The 15,501-nt window shown below is 29.9% G+C and overlaps 1 protein-coding gene across 2 annotated transcripts in view; it reads right to left on the bottom strand.

The window, feature by feature from the left end:
- Positions 1-15,501, bottom strand: part of LOC145287738 (uncharacterized) — a 137,594-nt gene that overhangs the window by 25,730 nt on the left and 96,363 nt on the right. For both annotated transcript variants that reach the window (XM_080135503.1, XM_080135502.1), the window contains exon 9: positions 10,432-10,528. In XM_080135503.1, the coding sequence (XP_079991629.1) occupies positions 10,432-10,528 (97 nt within the window). The remainder of the gene's footprint in view (positions 1-10,431; positions 10,529-15,501) is intronic.

Raw genomic sequence — 15,501 nt, 5'->3', positions numbered from 1 at the left:
TAAGGCCATATCCAGGACCAAAAATATAAGGTAGAAAATTAATGAAAACTTTATGAAGACGATTAATGAAAATTAGTTTTTTTTCTAAATTGGCCAAAGATTTTTGTTTTTTCAGAAAATATTTATCTCCCTTTTGTTACAATTAGAACTCTCCGTTTTTTTTTTGTTTTTGTTTTTTTTCAAAATTTTCACCAATTATCCTTGAAAAACTATTCTGATTAATAACTATCTCCAGCTATGGCATAACTGGAAATACTTTCTCAATTATTAAATCATTTCTCTCTGATAGGTTCATACAAGTAGTGGCTGATGGGCAAAAATCAGAATCTCATAATATTAATGCTAGAGCCCTTCAGGGGTCCATCCTGGGCCCAACTCTCTTCTTCATCTACATCAATGATCTCCCAAATCACACCCTAAGATCATTCGTAGACACTTATGCAGACCATCTATGGCAACACTTCAAAGGCTGTAAATAATCAAGTTCTCTCATCTTGAGATCGTGGTGCAATGGGGAAAGAGGTGGCTGATTAACTTTAATGCATTTAAAACCAAGCTTCTATCTTTACATCAACAACACTCTGATCCCCCGTCTGGCATTAATTGAAATGAATGGCTCTCGCCTTGGCGAGGCTCTGTTTTGACAAGCTTTTGGGCTTGACCTTTATTCCTGATCTGAAATGAAACACGTACATCAAATCCAAGGTTGCTAGAAAAATGGTTGGATCATTCTACTGCTCCAGTAGATATCTAACTGCTGATGCACTTCTCTACCTATCTAAGAGCCAAGTATGTCTAAGGATCAAGTACTGTTGCCACATCTGGGCAGGAGCTGCTAGAAAGACTTATTCTGCCTTGACAAAATTCCAAATAGACTTCAGAAACTTTCATAAAAAACACTCATCTAGAAATACTATCAATAATTTCCCCCACTCTTTATCTGTACATAAACCTAAACGTAGATTCCATGAACAAAGTTTTTTTTCTTAAAACTGTCTTCCATTTTCCTGCTGACTACAATTTGGTTGTCTTCAAGTCCAATGTAAACAAATTCGTAATAAGCCGTCCCTTAAGTAATCCAATTTACCTAATTTCCACTACTAACAATTACTAAGATATTTTCCCATTGACTACTGTACACTCATTAATACTTATCCTCGAGTGGCGTCCGGACCTTGATAAGTGGTAACTACTTTGTAAAAAAAAAAATTAATTTTCTACCTTATTGTTTTTCATAATTCTTGGATATGTTCATTACTGCGACACGACAAGTAGATACCATTGGTTTTACTTGAAATTCAATATTTTGATTTCTGGATTTTGCTATTATAATGAAGAAGCACCCCAAAAAACTTTTAAACAAAACAATGCACTTTTCATATTCGTACAAAATGCAACAATTTCAGTGGATAATTATTTCTACTGATTATCCAATCCAAATAATTTCAGAAAATTATTTACCACGTGTGTGTGTGTGTGTGTGTGTGTATATATATATTTAAATATTATTTATTAATTATTAATTAATAATTACTACGTGCATAAAAGTATAAAGTTTAGCTATACTGATGAGGATTAAACTCCGAAACATGCATGTACATAGATGACTTACCTTTATGCACGTAGTAATTAATAATATTTAAATAAATGAAAAAAGTAAATACATCCTAACATGCGGGTGAAGAAAAATGTAAATAAAGGGCAAATAACTCCTTTCTTTTAATAAAAAAAAAAAAACTCAGGGAGCAGAAAAAGAAAGAAAGAAAGAAAGAAATTAATCGCTAATAAAAAAAATAAAGATTCAACAATCTTTAATAAATATATATATATATATATATATATATATATATATATATATATATATATATATATATATATATATATAGTGTTGGGATGATTAAGCAGAATCCGGGATCGGAAAAATCTTAACTTTTTGGGGTATTGGAATCGAAAAAATCCAACCAACTTTATTTTATCTATTACTAGCAGGGGGTACCCGGCGATGCCCGGGTGTCTTGAGGTAAATCAAAACTCTGGGGAGGGGGGTTAAATAATAATAATAAAATGTTTTGGTAGGTGAGTATGAGAATCGAACCCGTACCCTTGAGTTGGAAATTAAAAAAAAAAAAACGTGCGATGTTACCATTGGGCCACCGCGACATACAGCATAGACGTGTTTGAATTTATTTATCTAACTATAACTATAAAAACAGGTGTGCGTAATAAAAGTTAACTTTGCTGCTTCCATTTGACCTAATTAAGGTCAAATAGAAGTCACGCAGCGTAAGCGTCTGAGTTTGTTTATCGAAATTTGACTGTCTGATATACAAGATTGATCAAAGCTGATTGCTTCTGGACGTTTTTCCTGGCGCAATGCCGCGAACATGTTCGTTTGAGTTTAGTTTCACTTTATTTATACTAAAAAGCCCAATCAACACGCGAGAAACCAAAATAGCAATAATTTTGTAAAAATCGACGTAAATAAATCTATACGCTACGCAGTTTCCTAATTCCTAGATATTATTATATAGGACCTATATACACAGTTTTAACGATAGTAACGAACCCGGGAGCGTGTGCTCGAAAAGCCTTTTGAAGACATACACGAAATGGTCACACACATTTTGCCTTTTATATATATAGATTATAAACAGTAAAGATGCATTCGTTAAACAAAGATAGAAGATCCATGAAAATAAAGGATGACTAAACATGTCATGTAAACATGTTGAAAGGTTATATTCTCAACTAAGCTACTTTATTTTATACATACATATATATATATATATATATATATATATATATATATATATATATATGAGCATCTTGTGTGTGTGTGTATATATATATAGCCACAGAGCCACAGAAAACAGGAGGAAGCAGAGAAAGGAGAGATCTACTACCAACACAGCTCCTTCTGCCTCTTCCACTACCCAGTCGACCACCCACACATGCCCACTGTGGGTCAAGGATTGGCCTCCACAGCCATCTGAGGACCCACAAATGACCAGACCTAATCTTACTGACGGGCGAACAATCATACTCATCACAAGTGATTGCCAATGATGATGATGATGATATATATATACATATATGTGTGTGTGTGTGATTTTACAATCTCACGTTTTAACTCCATCCATTACATTAAAAATCTTTTATTTAATTATTTAAAATCTCAATCCATTATTTTTTTTCTTTTTTGACTTCTACCATTTGACGCAGCAGACAGTGAATTCCTCTGTTTGCAAAAACAATTCTAATGAACTAAGTTAAGACTTGAAGTAGTAAAATAAAAAACATTCAACTCTACTAACATATTGAGCATTTTTTAGTCTGTATTTTTACCACTTCTACCTCTGAGTAGATATATATATATATATATATATATATATATATAATATATATAAATAAATATAAGTAAGAATGTGTGTATGTGAGGACAATACTCAACAAATATTTGATCTACAAACTTGAATTTTAGTATATAGGGTATTCAGATATGTGGAAAACTTTTTAATCAGTTTTCATCCGAAAAAAAAAAAAAAGAGTTGCTAAGGGGTAAAAATAGAAAAATTGAAAGGGTGGGTGGGGGGGCCATCAGACTATCTTTTTGTCAACTGTTTCACAGGGTTTGAAAACGGTTTTTCAAGAAAGTGGCAAGTCGGTTATCGTACTTGACTCATTGTCATTAGGTTTGGGTTTTGATCTCAGCTCGAGTATTTTTTTTTTTTTACTTACAAGAACTGAATTATTTTTTTTTTTTACTTACAAGAACTGAATTATTTTTTTTTGTTTACTTACAAGAACTGAATTATTCTTTTTTTTTTTACTTACAAGAACTGAATTATTTTCTTTTTTTTACTTACAAGAACTGAATTATTTTTTTTTTTTTTACTTACAAGAACTGAATTATTTTTTTTTTTTTACTTACAAGAACTGAATTATTTTCTTTTTTTTACTTACAAGAACTGAATTATTTTCTTTTTTTACTTACAAGAACTGAATTATTCTTTTTTTACTTACAAGAACTGAATTATTTTTTTTTTTTTTTTACTTACAAGAACTGAATTATTTTTTTTTTTACTTACAAGAACTGAATTATTTTTTTTTTTTTACTTACAAGAACTGAATTATTCTTTTTTTACTTACAAGAACTGAATTATTTTTTTTTTTTACTTACAAGAACTGAATTATTTTTTTTTTTTTACTTACAAGAACTGAATTATTTTTTTTTTTTACTTACAAGAACTGAATTATTTTTTTTTTTTTTTTACTTACAAGAACTGAATTATTTTTTTTTTTTTTTTACTTACAAGAACTGAATTATTTTTTTTTTTACTTACAAGAACTGAATTATTTTTTTTTTTACTTACAAGAACTGAATTATTTTTTTTTTTACTTACAAGAACTGAATTATTTTTTTTTTTACTTACAAGAACTGAATTATTTTTTTTTTTTACTTACAAGAACTGAATTATTTTTTTTTTTTACTTACAAGAACTGAATTATTCTTTTTTTACTTACAAGAACTGAATTATTTTTTTTTTTACTTACAAGAACTGAATTATTTTTTTTTGTTTACTTACAAGAACTGAATTATTTTTTTTTTTTTACTTACAAGAACTGAATTATTCTTTTTTTACTTACAAGAACTGAATTATTTTTTTTTTTTACTTACAAGAACTGAATTATTTTTTTTTTTACTTACAAGAACTGAATTATTTTTTTTTTTACTTACAAGAACTGAATTATTTTTTTTTTTACTTACAAGAACTGAATTATTTTTTTTTTTTTACTTACAAGAACTGAATTATTTTTTTTTTTTACTTACAAGAACTGAATTATTCTTTTTTTACTTACAAGAACTGAATTATTTTTTTTTTTACTTACAAGAACTGAATTATTTTTTTTTTTTACTTACAAGAACTGAATTATTTTTTTTTTTTACTTACAAGAACTGAATTATTTTTTTTTTTTACTTACAAGAACTGAATTATTTTTTTTTTTTTACTTACAAGAACTGAATTATTTTTTTTTTTTACTTACAAGAACTGAATTATTTTTTTTTTTACTTACAAGAACTGAATTATTTTTTTTTTTTTTACTTACAAGAACTGAATTATTTTTTTTTTTACTTACAAGAACTGAATTATTTTTTTTTTTACTTACAAGAACTGAATTATTTTTTTTTTTACTTACAAGAACTGAATTATTTTTTTTTTTTACTTACAAGAACTGAATTATTCTTTTTTTACTTACAAGAACTGAATTATTTTTTTTTTTACTTACAAGAACTGAATTATTTTTTTTTTTTACTTACAAGAACTGAATTATTTTTTTTTTTTACTTACAAGAACTGAATTATTTTTTTTTTTTACTTACAAGAACTGAATTATTTTTTTTTTTTTACTTACAAGAACTGAATTATTTTTTTTTTACTTACAAGAACTGAATTATTTTTTTTTTTACTTACAAGAACTGAATTATTTTTTTTTTTACTTACAAGAACTGAATTATTTTTTTTTTTTTACTTACAAGAACTGAATTATTTTTTTTTTTTTACTTACAAGAACTGAATTATTTTTTTTTTTACTTACAAGAACTGAATTATTTTTTTTTTTACTTACAAGAACTGAATTATTTTTTTTTTTTACTTACAAGAACTGAATTATTTTTTTTTTTACTTACAAGAACTGAATTATTTTTTTTTTTACTTACAAGAACTGAATTATTTTTTTTTTTTTACTTACAAGAACTGAATTATTTTTTTTTTTTACTTACAAGAACTGAATTATTTTTTTTTTTACTTACAAGAACTGAATTATTTTTTTTTTTACTTACAAGAACTGAATTATTTTTTTTTTTTACTTACAAGAACTGAATTATTTTTTTTTTACTTACAAGAACTGAATTATTTTTTTTTTTACTTACAAGAACTGAATTATTTTTTTTTTTACTTACAAGAACTGAATTTTTTTTTTTTTTACTTACAAGAACTGAATTATTTTTTTTTTTTTTACTTACAAGAACTGAATTATTTTTTTTTTTACTTACAAGAACTGAATTATTTTTTTTTTTACTTACAAGAACTGAATTATTTTTTTTTTTTACTTACAAGAACTGAATTATTTTTTTTTTTTTTACTTACAAGAACTGAATTATTTTTTTTTTTACTTACAAGAACTGAATTATTTTTTTTTTTACTTACAAGAACTGAATTATTTTTTTTTTTTTACTTACAAGAACTGAATTATTTTTTTTTTTTACTTACAAGAACTGAATTATTTTTTTTTTTTACTTACAAGAACTGAATTATTTAGAAAAAAATAACACATGCACATATTTCAGTTTCTTTCCATTTTTTTTTAAAAGGAATTTAACGTTACGTTCAATATTGGGCAACGCTGGGTACATCTTCTAGTCTATTATATATATATATATATATATATATATATATATATATATCTACCTGCTGATGCAATTGTCTACCTTGTATAAGAGCTAGATACGTCCAAGGATGGAGTATTGCTGTCAAAAAAAAAAAAAAAAATTATATATATATATATATATATATATATATATATATATATATCTGGGCAGGAGCTGCTAGGAAGATTTTATCCTAGCGTAGTGGAGGATGCCCTTTTCTTTTCCCTGCAACCTCTTTCTCACAGAGGAGACGTTGCGAGCCTGTCTCTGTTTTATCGTTATTTTCATGGCAAGTGCTCGTCTGAGCTTCAATCTATGTCCCCCCTCCCCCCCGTCAAACATTCACGAGAAACACTCGTTTGGCTGTAAACACCAGCAATAATTTCCTCCACTCTTTATCTGTGCCTAAACCCAAACGCAGATTTCATGAACAAAGCTTCTTTCTAAGAACTGCACACCCGTGGAACTCTCTTCTGTTTACTTGCTTTCCAACTGACTACAATATGGCCGTCTTCAAGTCCAATGTAAACAAGTTCTTGATGAGCCGTTCCCCTCAAGTGATCCAATTTACCAAATTTACACTTTTAACGATTACTATGATATTGTCCTTTTAACCACTGTATAATCTTTAACCTTATCCTTGAGTGGCTTTTATGCCTTGATAAGTGGTGATTCCTGTGTAGGAAAAAAAAAAATATTTAATACTATGTAATAATTATTATAGTAAATAATTATATAAGTGATCTCGTCTGTCTGAAGAACAGTCTCTACTTTTGTTAATTTTTGGTCTACAAACTTGAAACTTGATATATAGAGGATTTGGACCCAGGGAACAAATTTTATTTGGTTTTTAGCTAGAATAAAATAGCTGCTAAGAGATCAACATTTTAAAAAATATAGGAATTTGGCAGGAGTAAGTCGATTAAACATGTTATTTCTATGCAGGTGTAAATATATATTAATACCTTTAAGAACATTATTTTTAAAGTTTTTGTATGTGTATGGATTTAAATCAAATTAAACGAATAACACTGGAGAGTTGCATATTTTTTTGACTTTTGAAATCAATAAATTGGGTACAATATAATAATTAAGAGAAAATTGGCTGAATATATATATATATATATCTTGATTGCAACGTCTTGTCAGAAGAGTGCCACTCCCTCAGACATTTAAAATCCATGAGGGAGTATCTATACAAAGATGATGTTACAGAGTCTTAGCTTTGTACGACAGCTAAGTCTCTCTCTCGGTTCAAAATGTTGAGATCCAGCAACAAGCAAGAGCAAGATAGCCAGCAACAAATTAAACTGCAGACCAGCTTAAAAAAAAAACATATATATATATATATATATATATATATATATATATACACATACACACAGTATATAGATATTCAGTACCTTTAACATACGTACATGTGTCACAGTTTCCAGATTACAAATTATTTGATCGGGAGATCCTATTTATAAAAAAGGAGGATTTAATGTTCATACTATGTTATCACCTTCTATCCTCCTTTTTAATAAATAGGATCTCCCGATCACTGAAGACGCAATGTAAAAAAATTTTTTTTCGGACATACATTTTGAATAAAACATTTTTTTTCTTTTTTAATTTTTTGTTCATTTTCTAATTGAAATCTTATTCTGTATTAATGGCTTCTATATATGTGTCACGGTTTATTTAAAAAAAATAATAGACTCAGAATAAGTTCAATATCTTTAAATTCTATGAAAATATTTTTAATTAGAAATAATTGTTATTGAAAAAATATCGGCAATTCCACAGGCCCTGCTAGTTAATGATAAATATGAAATCTGCATAAAATAAAATATATTTAAGCATATTTTACAACCAGGCAATGCCAGCTATCTGCTAGTAAAAATATATTTTTATTATATGAAACTATTCTGAAAAAAAAAAAAAAAAAAAAAAAAAAAAAAAAATTTTTGTAATCATAACATATTTCATTAAAAACCATTTCAAAAAAGAAACATTACAAAGTAACTACTTGTTTTTTATGTAAAGCTTTAAAATTGGAATTACATATGTATTAATCAGTAGGGACTTCACCTGGGTACACACTGATTTCAGCTAAAAAGAAAGTATGTCAAAATGAAAGAAGTTTATTTACGACTAGCAGGCAGCCCGCTGTTGCCTGGTCGTAAAATATGCATAAATATTATATTTTAATTCATATAGAAACTGAGACACGTGCATGAGAGTATTGTTTTTTTTCTTCTGAACAGTTCACTTCTTGTAAGTAAAAAAAAAAAAAAATACTCAAGCTGAGATCGAAACCAAAGCCTAAAGACAGTGAGTCAAATACAATAACCATTAGACCAGCTTGCCACGATCTTTAAAAAGTGTTTTTAAACTTACTTATTCTTAACACAGATGTGAAACAGTTAACAGATAAAAATCCGATGATCCCCAAAGTACCAATTTTGCAATTTTGACCCTCTTAGTAAACCCATGAAAGCATGAAAACAGTTGCCCGATAACTTAGCAAATCAGTCCAGACAACTAACATACTTCCTAACTTCCGGCATAGTGCTACAGAGAGCAGTGACATTTTTATTATTCTTCAGTATTTCTATTGTGAAGCAATTTATTGAAATAAAATATAAGAAAAGGACATTATTGATTATTATTACTGATTTGCCTTGTCACCACTTCTGGTAGCGCTACACCGAAAGTTATTAAGTACGTTGGCTGATTATGACCACAAGCAGTATTCCAGAGAGGCCACAGTCACTGTCAGCACAGTCCGAGAAAAGCCACAACCATTGTCAACGCTGCTGAAGAGAAGCTACAGCAATTATCAGTATTGTTCGAAGAAATTACTCAAAATCATAAAAGAATATTCCAAATTTTAATTCCATTAAATTCTATACAAAAATCCAGAAACTAAATTTTTAAATAAGTAAACACACCAACAGAAAAAAAAAATTTTTTAATTGAAAAATTTTTTAAAAACATTTTGTAATTGGAAAATTAAAAAAAAAAAAAAATTTATAATTGGAAATTTTTTTTTTAATTTTATAATTGGAAAAAAAAAAAAAATTTTGTAATTGGAAAAAAAAAAAAATTTTGTAATTGGAAAACTTTTTAAAATTTTTAATTGGAAAATTTAAAAAAAAAATTTTGTAATTGGAAAATTTAAAAAAAATTTGTAATTGGAAAATTTTTTTAAAAAATTTTTAATTGGAAAATTTAAAAAAAAAATTTTGTAATTGGAAAATTTAAAAAAAAAAATTTTGTAATTGGAAAAAAAAAAAAAAAATTTTGTAATTGGAAAAAAAAAAAAAAATTTTAAGTTGTTCTTGTCCAAAATTTCTCCTATATTAAAAAACAGAAATAAACATCTATATGATGTATGTAACCGTGACGAAATAAAAATATATTTTTTAAAAAATCAGGTAAATTGATCAAGTAGTTTTATTTTTAAAAAAGAAAATCAAATTTTATGAGTAACAGGAAAGTGTCGTCTTGTCCGCCATTTTGAAAACAAGCTTTAAAAAATAAAGGGAGATAATTCAAACATGCAGAATTTATGCTTTAATACCTATCAATTCCCATTAATTGCTTAAAAATATTTTTTCTTATATAAAAAAAAAACTACTTATGTGACTTTTTGGAATGTGATATTTTCATTTCGTTACGGGTATATATAGCATACAGATGTTTTACTTTTTAATATAAGGGAAATTCTGGACCAGAACCAGAAAGTTAAATCAATTCAAAGTAGCAACTTACCGTGCTACGTTTAAAATTTAGAAATATTATAAAATGGAAAAAGATGAGGAAAAAGTGAAAGCCATGAACGGCCAAAGGAAAATGTGTTAAAAATAAAGAAAAAAAAGGAAATGTTCAGTGGTTATAGAAGCTAGCCAAAGAGAACCGTAGAAATAGTCAAACTACAGGGATCATTGGCAGTGATTACGAGAGAGGTTAGCAAATGGAGCTACAGAGGTTGGAGGGGAAACAAAAACTTACATGAAGAACTAGAGCAAAGTCGGCTGCGTCCTTGGTCCTTCCACTTTTTTTATTTAAGTGAAAGTTGCCTTTCTCTTTAAGCGCATCATATGTATTGCTGGAAATGAAGAAAAACCATTAGCCATCGCAGAAGATTCCCCTTCTTGTCAATTCAGTTCTACCGCTGCACACATCACTTGGCGATAATGTGCCTTGTTGAGTCAGTGCAGATCAGAATGTACGAGGATACGTAGGTAGGGTTAAAAGGGTGTGCCCTCCCCCCTTGCCAAGTTGACTTGTCACAAGTGTAGCATGTTGGGTTAGAGTTTGCATGGAGAGGATCACTTGTTAAGAAAATGATGACAAGGAAATGTTAAATGTATGATCCTGCTCGATAGGAGGCACATTTTAGACCCCTTGCGTCCTATTCCCCCACCCTCATTCCATCCTCCCTCTGAAGATAAGAAGCAACTATTACCAAAGGGGGGAAACGTGATAAAACTTGATCCATATTTAAATTAAAATAAGATAAGAAGAAGAAGAAAAAAAGAGAATAGGAAACAGAAGGGGAATGGAAGTCGAGGAGAAGGAAGTTAGAAAGTCAGAGAGAGAGGGAAGAGGAATGAGGAGAGAAGGGGGAAGGGAAGATGGAGAGAGGAGGAGAGTGGGAGGAGGAAAGGAAAGAAGGAGAAAGCAGAGGAAGGGAAGAAGAAGGAGAGAAGGGGGAAGGGAAGATGGAGAGAGGAGGAGAGTGGGAGGAGGAAAGGGAAGAAGGAGAGAGAGAGGATGAAAGGGAAGAAGGAGAGAGAGAGGAGGAAAGGGAAGAAGGAGAGAGAGAGGAGGAAAGGGAAGAAGGAGAGAGAGAGGAGGAAAGGGAAGAAGGAGAGAGAGAGAGGAGGAAAGGGAAGAAGGAGAGAGAGAGAGGAGGAAAGGGAAGAAGGAGAGAGAGAGGATGAAAGTGAAGAAGGAGAGAGAGAGGATGAAAGGGAAGAAGGAGAGAGAGAGGATGAAAGGGAAGAAGGAGAGAGAGAGGATGAAAGGGAAGAAGGAGAGAGAGAGGATGAAAGGGAAGAAGGAGAGAGAGAGAGGTGGGAGAGGGGAAGGGAAGAAAGAAGGGAAAGAGGAGGGAGAGGGGAAGGGAAGAAAGAGAGGAAAGAGGAGGGAGAGGGGAAGGGAAGAAAGAGAGGAAGAGAGAGGATGAAAGAGAGGAAGAGAGAGGATGAAAGGGAAGAAAGAAACAGGGGGAAGGGGAAAGAAGGAGAGCGGAAGAAGAAGAGACAAACAATATCCATAACTTTCATCATCTAGTTCTTATTAAAAATGATTATCAACAAGAAACCTAAAAAGCCAAAAATAATCTGACCAATTTGAAAAAAACAAAAAAAATTCAATAAACAAAAAAATTCGATAAACAAAACAATTCAATAACAAACAAATTTGATAAACAAAAAAAATTAATAAAAAAAAATTCAATAAACAAAAAATGCAATAAAATTTAATGAACAAAAAATGCAATAAAATTAATACACCAAAAGATAACGTTTCCCGATTGTCGGTTGCTTGAGTTCATTTTCTAAGCATTTCGACACCTTCCAGCAGTTTACATAAACGTCTCAGCATATAACCAACAATAATGTGGTCCCCATTCTGTATAAGTACCAATTATTCAAACTATTCTTCTCATTTTGGATTTGAATTTCACAACGTTTTGGCCAATGCAACCCCTGTTCTTCAGGTGCATCTTGTTGAATTCTGAAACTTTTTAGAATATCACAAATTTATATGAGAAACGTGAACATGTGTCTGCGGCTCGCTCCAATAATGATGTGTTATTTTCACAATGTTTCGTCCGAAGTAACCACTTCAGGCGTATCCTGTCGAACTTGGGAATCTGCACGGAATTTTAAATGGAACCGTTGTTTAATTCAAACTCAAAATATAATTGTGAATTACTTGGGTATTTCTATCCAGTCATGGCTGACTGAACAAGAGTATAGAATCCCTGTGGATTATATAATTCTGTGTAAATTGGAGAGTTTAACAGAAAGATTCTTGAATTTGACAAGATACACTTGAAAAATGTCAGCTACATCAACCGAGACGTTGTGAAAATAAAACTTGATATAGGAACAGTGGTCTGAAAAATCCAAATAGAACAAATGTTATATAATTTTTGGTTATAGTTAGCTAATGTACTCCCTAACTTCTCACACCTATATGTACTCTTTTTTTTTTTTTTTTTTTTTTCAATTTTCACCCCAAACAAGGCACAGTGCCACTTTGAAGCAGGGGGCTACTATTAGGGACTTAATTAGCGGGGTCATTATGGAGGGAGAAGAGTAGAAAGATGTTTGTTAACATTACACTTGAACTTCTGCATATCATTGCAGTTGGGAAAGCAAAATCCCGGAAGGGAGTTCCAAAGACCCGCAGTTCTGAGGAAGAAACTATTGGAGTAAAAGGCTTTCTTGCACCTAGGGATCTCTACTGTAAAGGGATGAGACTTAGTAGCTTGTCGGGTTTGTCGGGGGTAGTTACGTTGGGGAGGTACAAGTGTTTGCAGTTCGTCAGAGCATTCACCATTAAAGTATTTGTAGAACAGGCAGAGGGATGCAACATTTCGTCGATGGGACAGAGGTTGAAGCCTAGATGACAGTTCAGGACCTATCAGGTTGGCGACTCTTTTGAACCCTGTCCAGGAGCAAGAGACAAGCAGCAGATGCACCAGCCCAGATGTGACAACAGTACTCCATACATGGGCGAATGGTTGCCGTATAGAAGTATAGGATACTGTCAGGCGTAAGTAGTTTTCTAGCACGGTAGAGGGAGCCAACCTTCCTTGCAGCAGCCTTGGCAATGCTCTCAATGTATCTATTCCAGTTCATATTTCCTGTAAACGTTAGGCCGAGGAGTTTAAAAGAAGTACTTTCAGGCAATATGTTCTTGGCCGTTACTATTGGTGGTAGAGAAGGTTTCTTGTAGTTATTGAAGGAAACAAGCTTAGTCTTAGCAGCATTGAATGTGACCAACCATTTTTGTCCCCATTCCACTACGGATTGGAGGTCATCCTCTAGTGTTTCTGCCATTTCCTTGGATATGTGTTCATTTGTTTTCCCCTCATATCTGTTATAGAGAGCGGCGTCATCGGCAAATATACCCATCTCCGAAACAATTTTATTCCTATCATTATTTTTTTATTTAATAATCATTGAAAAGTTTTCTGGCCCTATTTTAATTAAGAATTATTGAAATTAGTTTTTTTTTGTTTTTTTTTTAAAGAATTATTGAAATTAGTTTTTTTTTTTGTTTTTTTTAAAGAATTATTGAAATTATTATTATTTTTTTTTTTAAAGAATTATTGAAATTAGTTTTAAAAAATTTTTTAAAACTATTTTGGGAATATTATACATTGGATACATTTTTTTTAATGATGTTTGAAATTTTGCTATTTTGATTTCAATAATTTTATTTTTTATACTTTCGTAAGCATATATTTATTATATAAATTCAAATGAAACAAACTTATTTTTTAAATTAAAAAACTTATTTTTAAAATTTCTTAAACATATATTCCTAATAAAATTTCAAATAAAATAAACACGTTTATTTTTTAATTTTGTTATAAAAAGTGCAAATAAAAATTGTGTTATTTTTATCTTTTTATAATTTTGTTAATTTTTATTGTATATTTTTATCTTTTTATAATTTTGTTAATTTTTATTGTATATTTTTCAATAATGCCTTTTTCTTATATTTTATTTCAATAAATCACTTCACAATAAAAATACTGAAGAACAATAAAAGTGAAAGAACTGATTTGTCTTCCCACCGTTTTCAGTAGCGCTATACCAGAAGTTAGGAAATAAATCAGCTGACTATAATCAAGCATATTCCATTAAAGTACTCGTAAAAATGTTATATAATTTTTCCATTAAATAAGATAAAATTTATAATTGTAATAATGTTTTCAAACTATTTTTGTATTTCTTCTTTAAATAAGATTTTAGGAGCACTTGGTAAAATTAGGTTGTAAGTTAGACTCTTGAAGGCTGAAGTTTCAATCTTCAGTGTGGGCGATGATTAAAATACAATTGCGAATTACTTAGGACTTCTACCCAGTCATGGCTGATGGAACAAAAGCTAACGCTGTGCATTAAAAAAAGATTTTCGTTTGAAATTCTGTGCAGATTCTAGAGTTCGGCAGAAAGATTCCAGAGTTTGGCAGAAAGATTTCAGAGTTTGGCAGAAAGATTCCAGAGTTTGGCAGAAAGATTCCAGAGTTCCACAGAAAGATTCCAGAGTTCCACAGAAAGATTCCAGAGTTCCACAGAAAGATTCCAGAGTTCCACAGAAAGATTCCAGAGTTTGACAAGATACACCTGAAAATGGTTGGATGTTACATCGACTAAGACACTGTGAAAATAACACTCAAGATGAGAACCATAGTTAAAAGAATCCAATACGACAAATCAATCCTTATCAAAAATTACAGAATTATAAACTATACATCATTACTATATATTGAACTGTATGAACATTTGCAGTTTTTCTTTTGAAAAGGTTCCAAAAAGAAAAACTTTGACAGCCGCAATAGATTGACCAAAATATATTTTCTTACACCGTTCGAAATTTTGCAAGAATAATATCGCAAATAAGAATAGCCATTCAAATGATACAAATACTTGCTTTAAATGAGCAGAAACAAACTATATGATATAAAAAAGAGAATTGTGTATCACTAGCCTAATGGATGCAGGTATGGACTATGAAATCGACAATGTTACTTTCAATTCCTTGCATCTTCAGTTACTAATATCATTAGGCAAAGATATTAAACCCACAAACCCCTCTTCACTTAGTGACTTGTGCTCAAATGATCGTATACAACTAATCATTGAAAGAGATATGGTATTTTCAACATTAAACGACCCAAAAAGGGTTGATATGCCAGAAAAAGTGACACACCAGTTTACCTACAGAGAATTAATATTTTTAACTAAATTTTAGATATCTATCTAGAGCAACACTGATCATGAAAATACCAACTTTGTGGGTGTTTGATGTGTACTTTTGACTTTTTAGTTGGACATA

This window comes from Euprymna scolopes, chromosome 11 (genome assembly GCF_053919585.1).
Source record: "Euprymna scolopes isolate OS-2025 chromosome 11, ASM5391958v1, whole genome shotgun sequence".
In the NCBI taxonomy this organism is placed as follows: Eukaryota; Metazoa; Mollusca; class Cephalopoda; order Sepiida; family Sepiolidae; genus Euprymna; species Euprymna scolopes.
The sequence above is the reverse complement of the archived record's forward strand: the minus strand, read 5'-3'. Positions and strand labels throughout refer to the sequence as shown.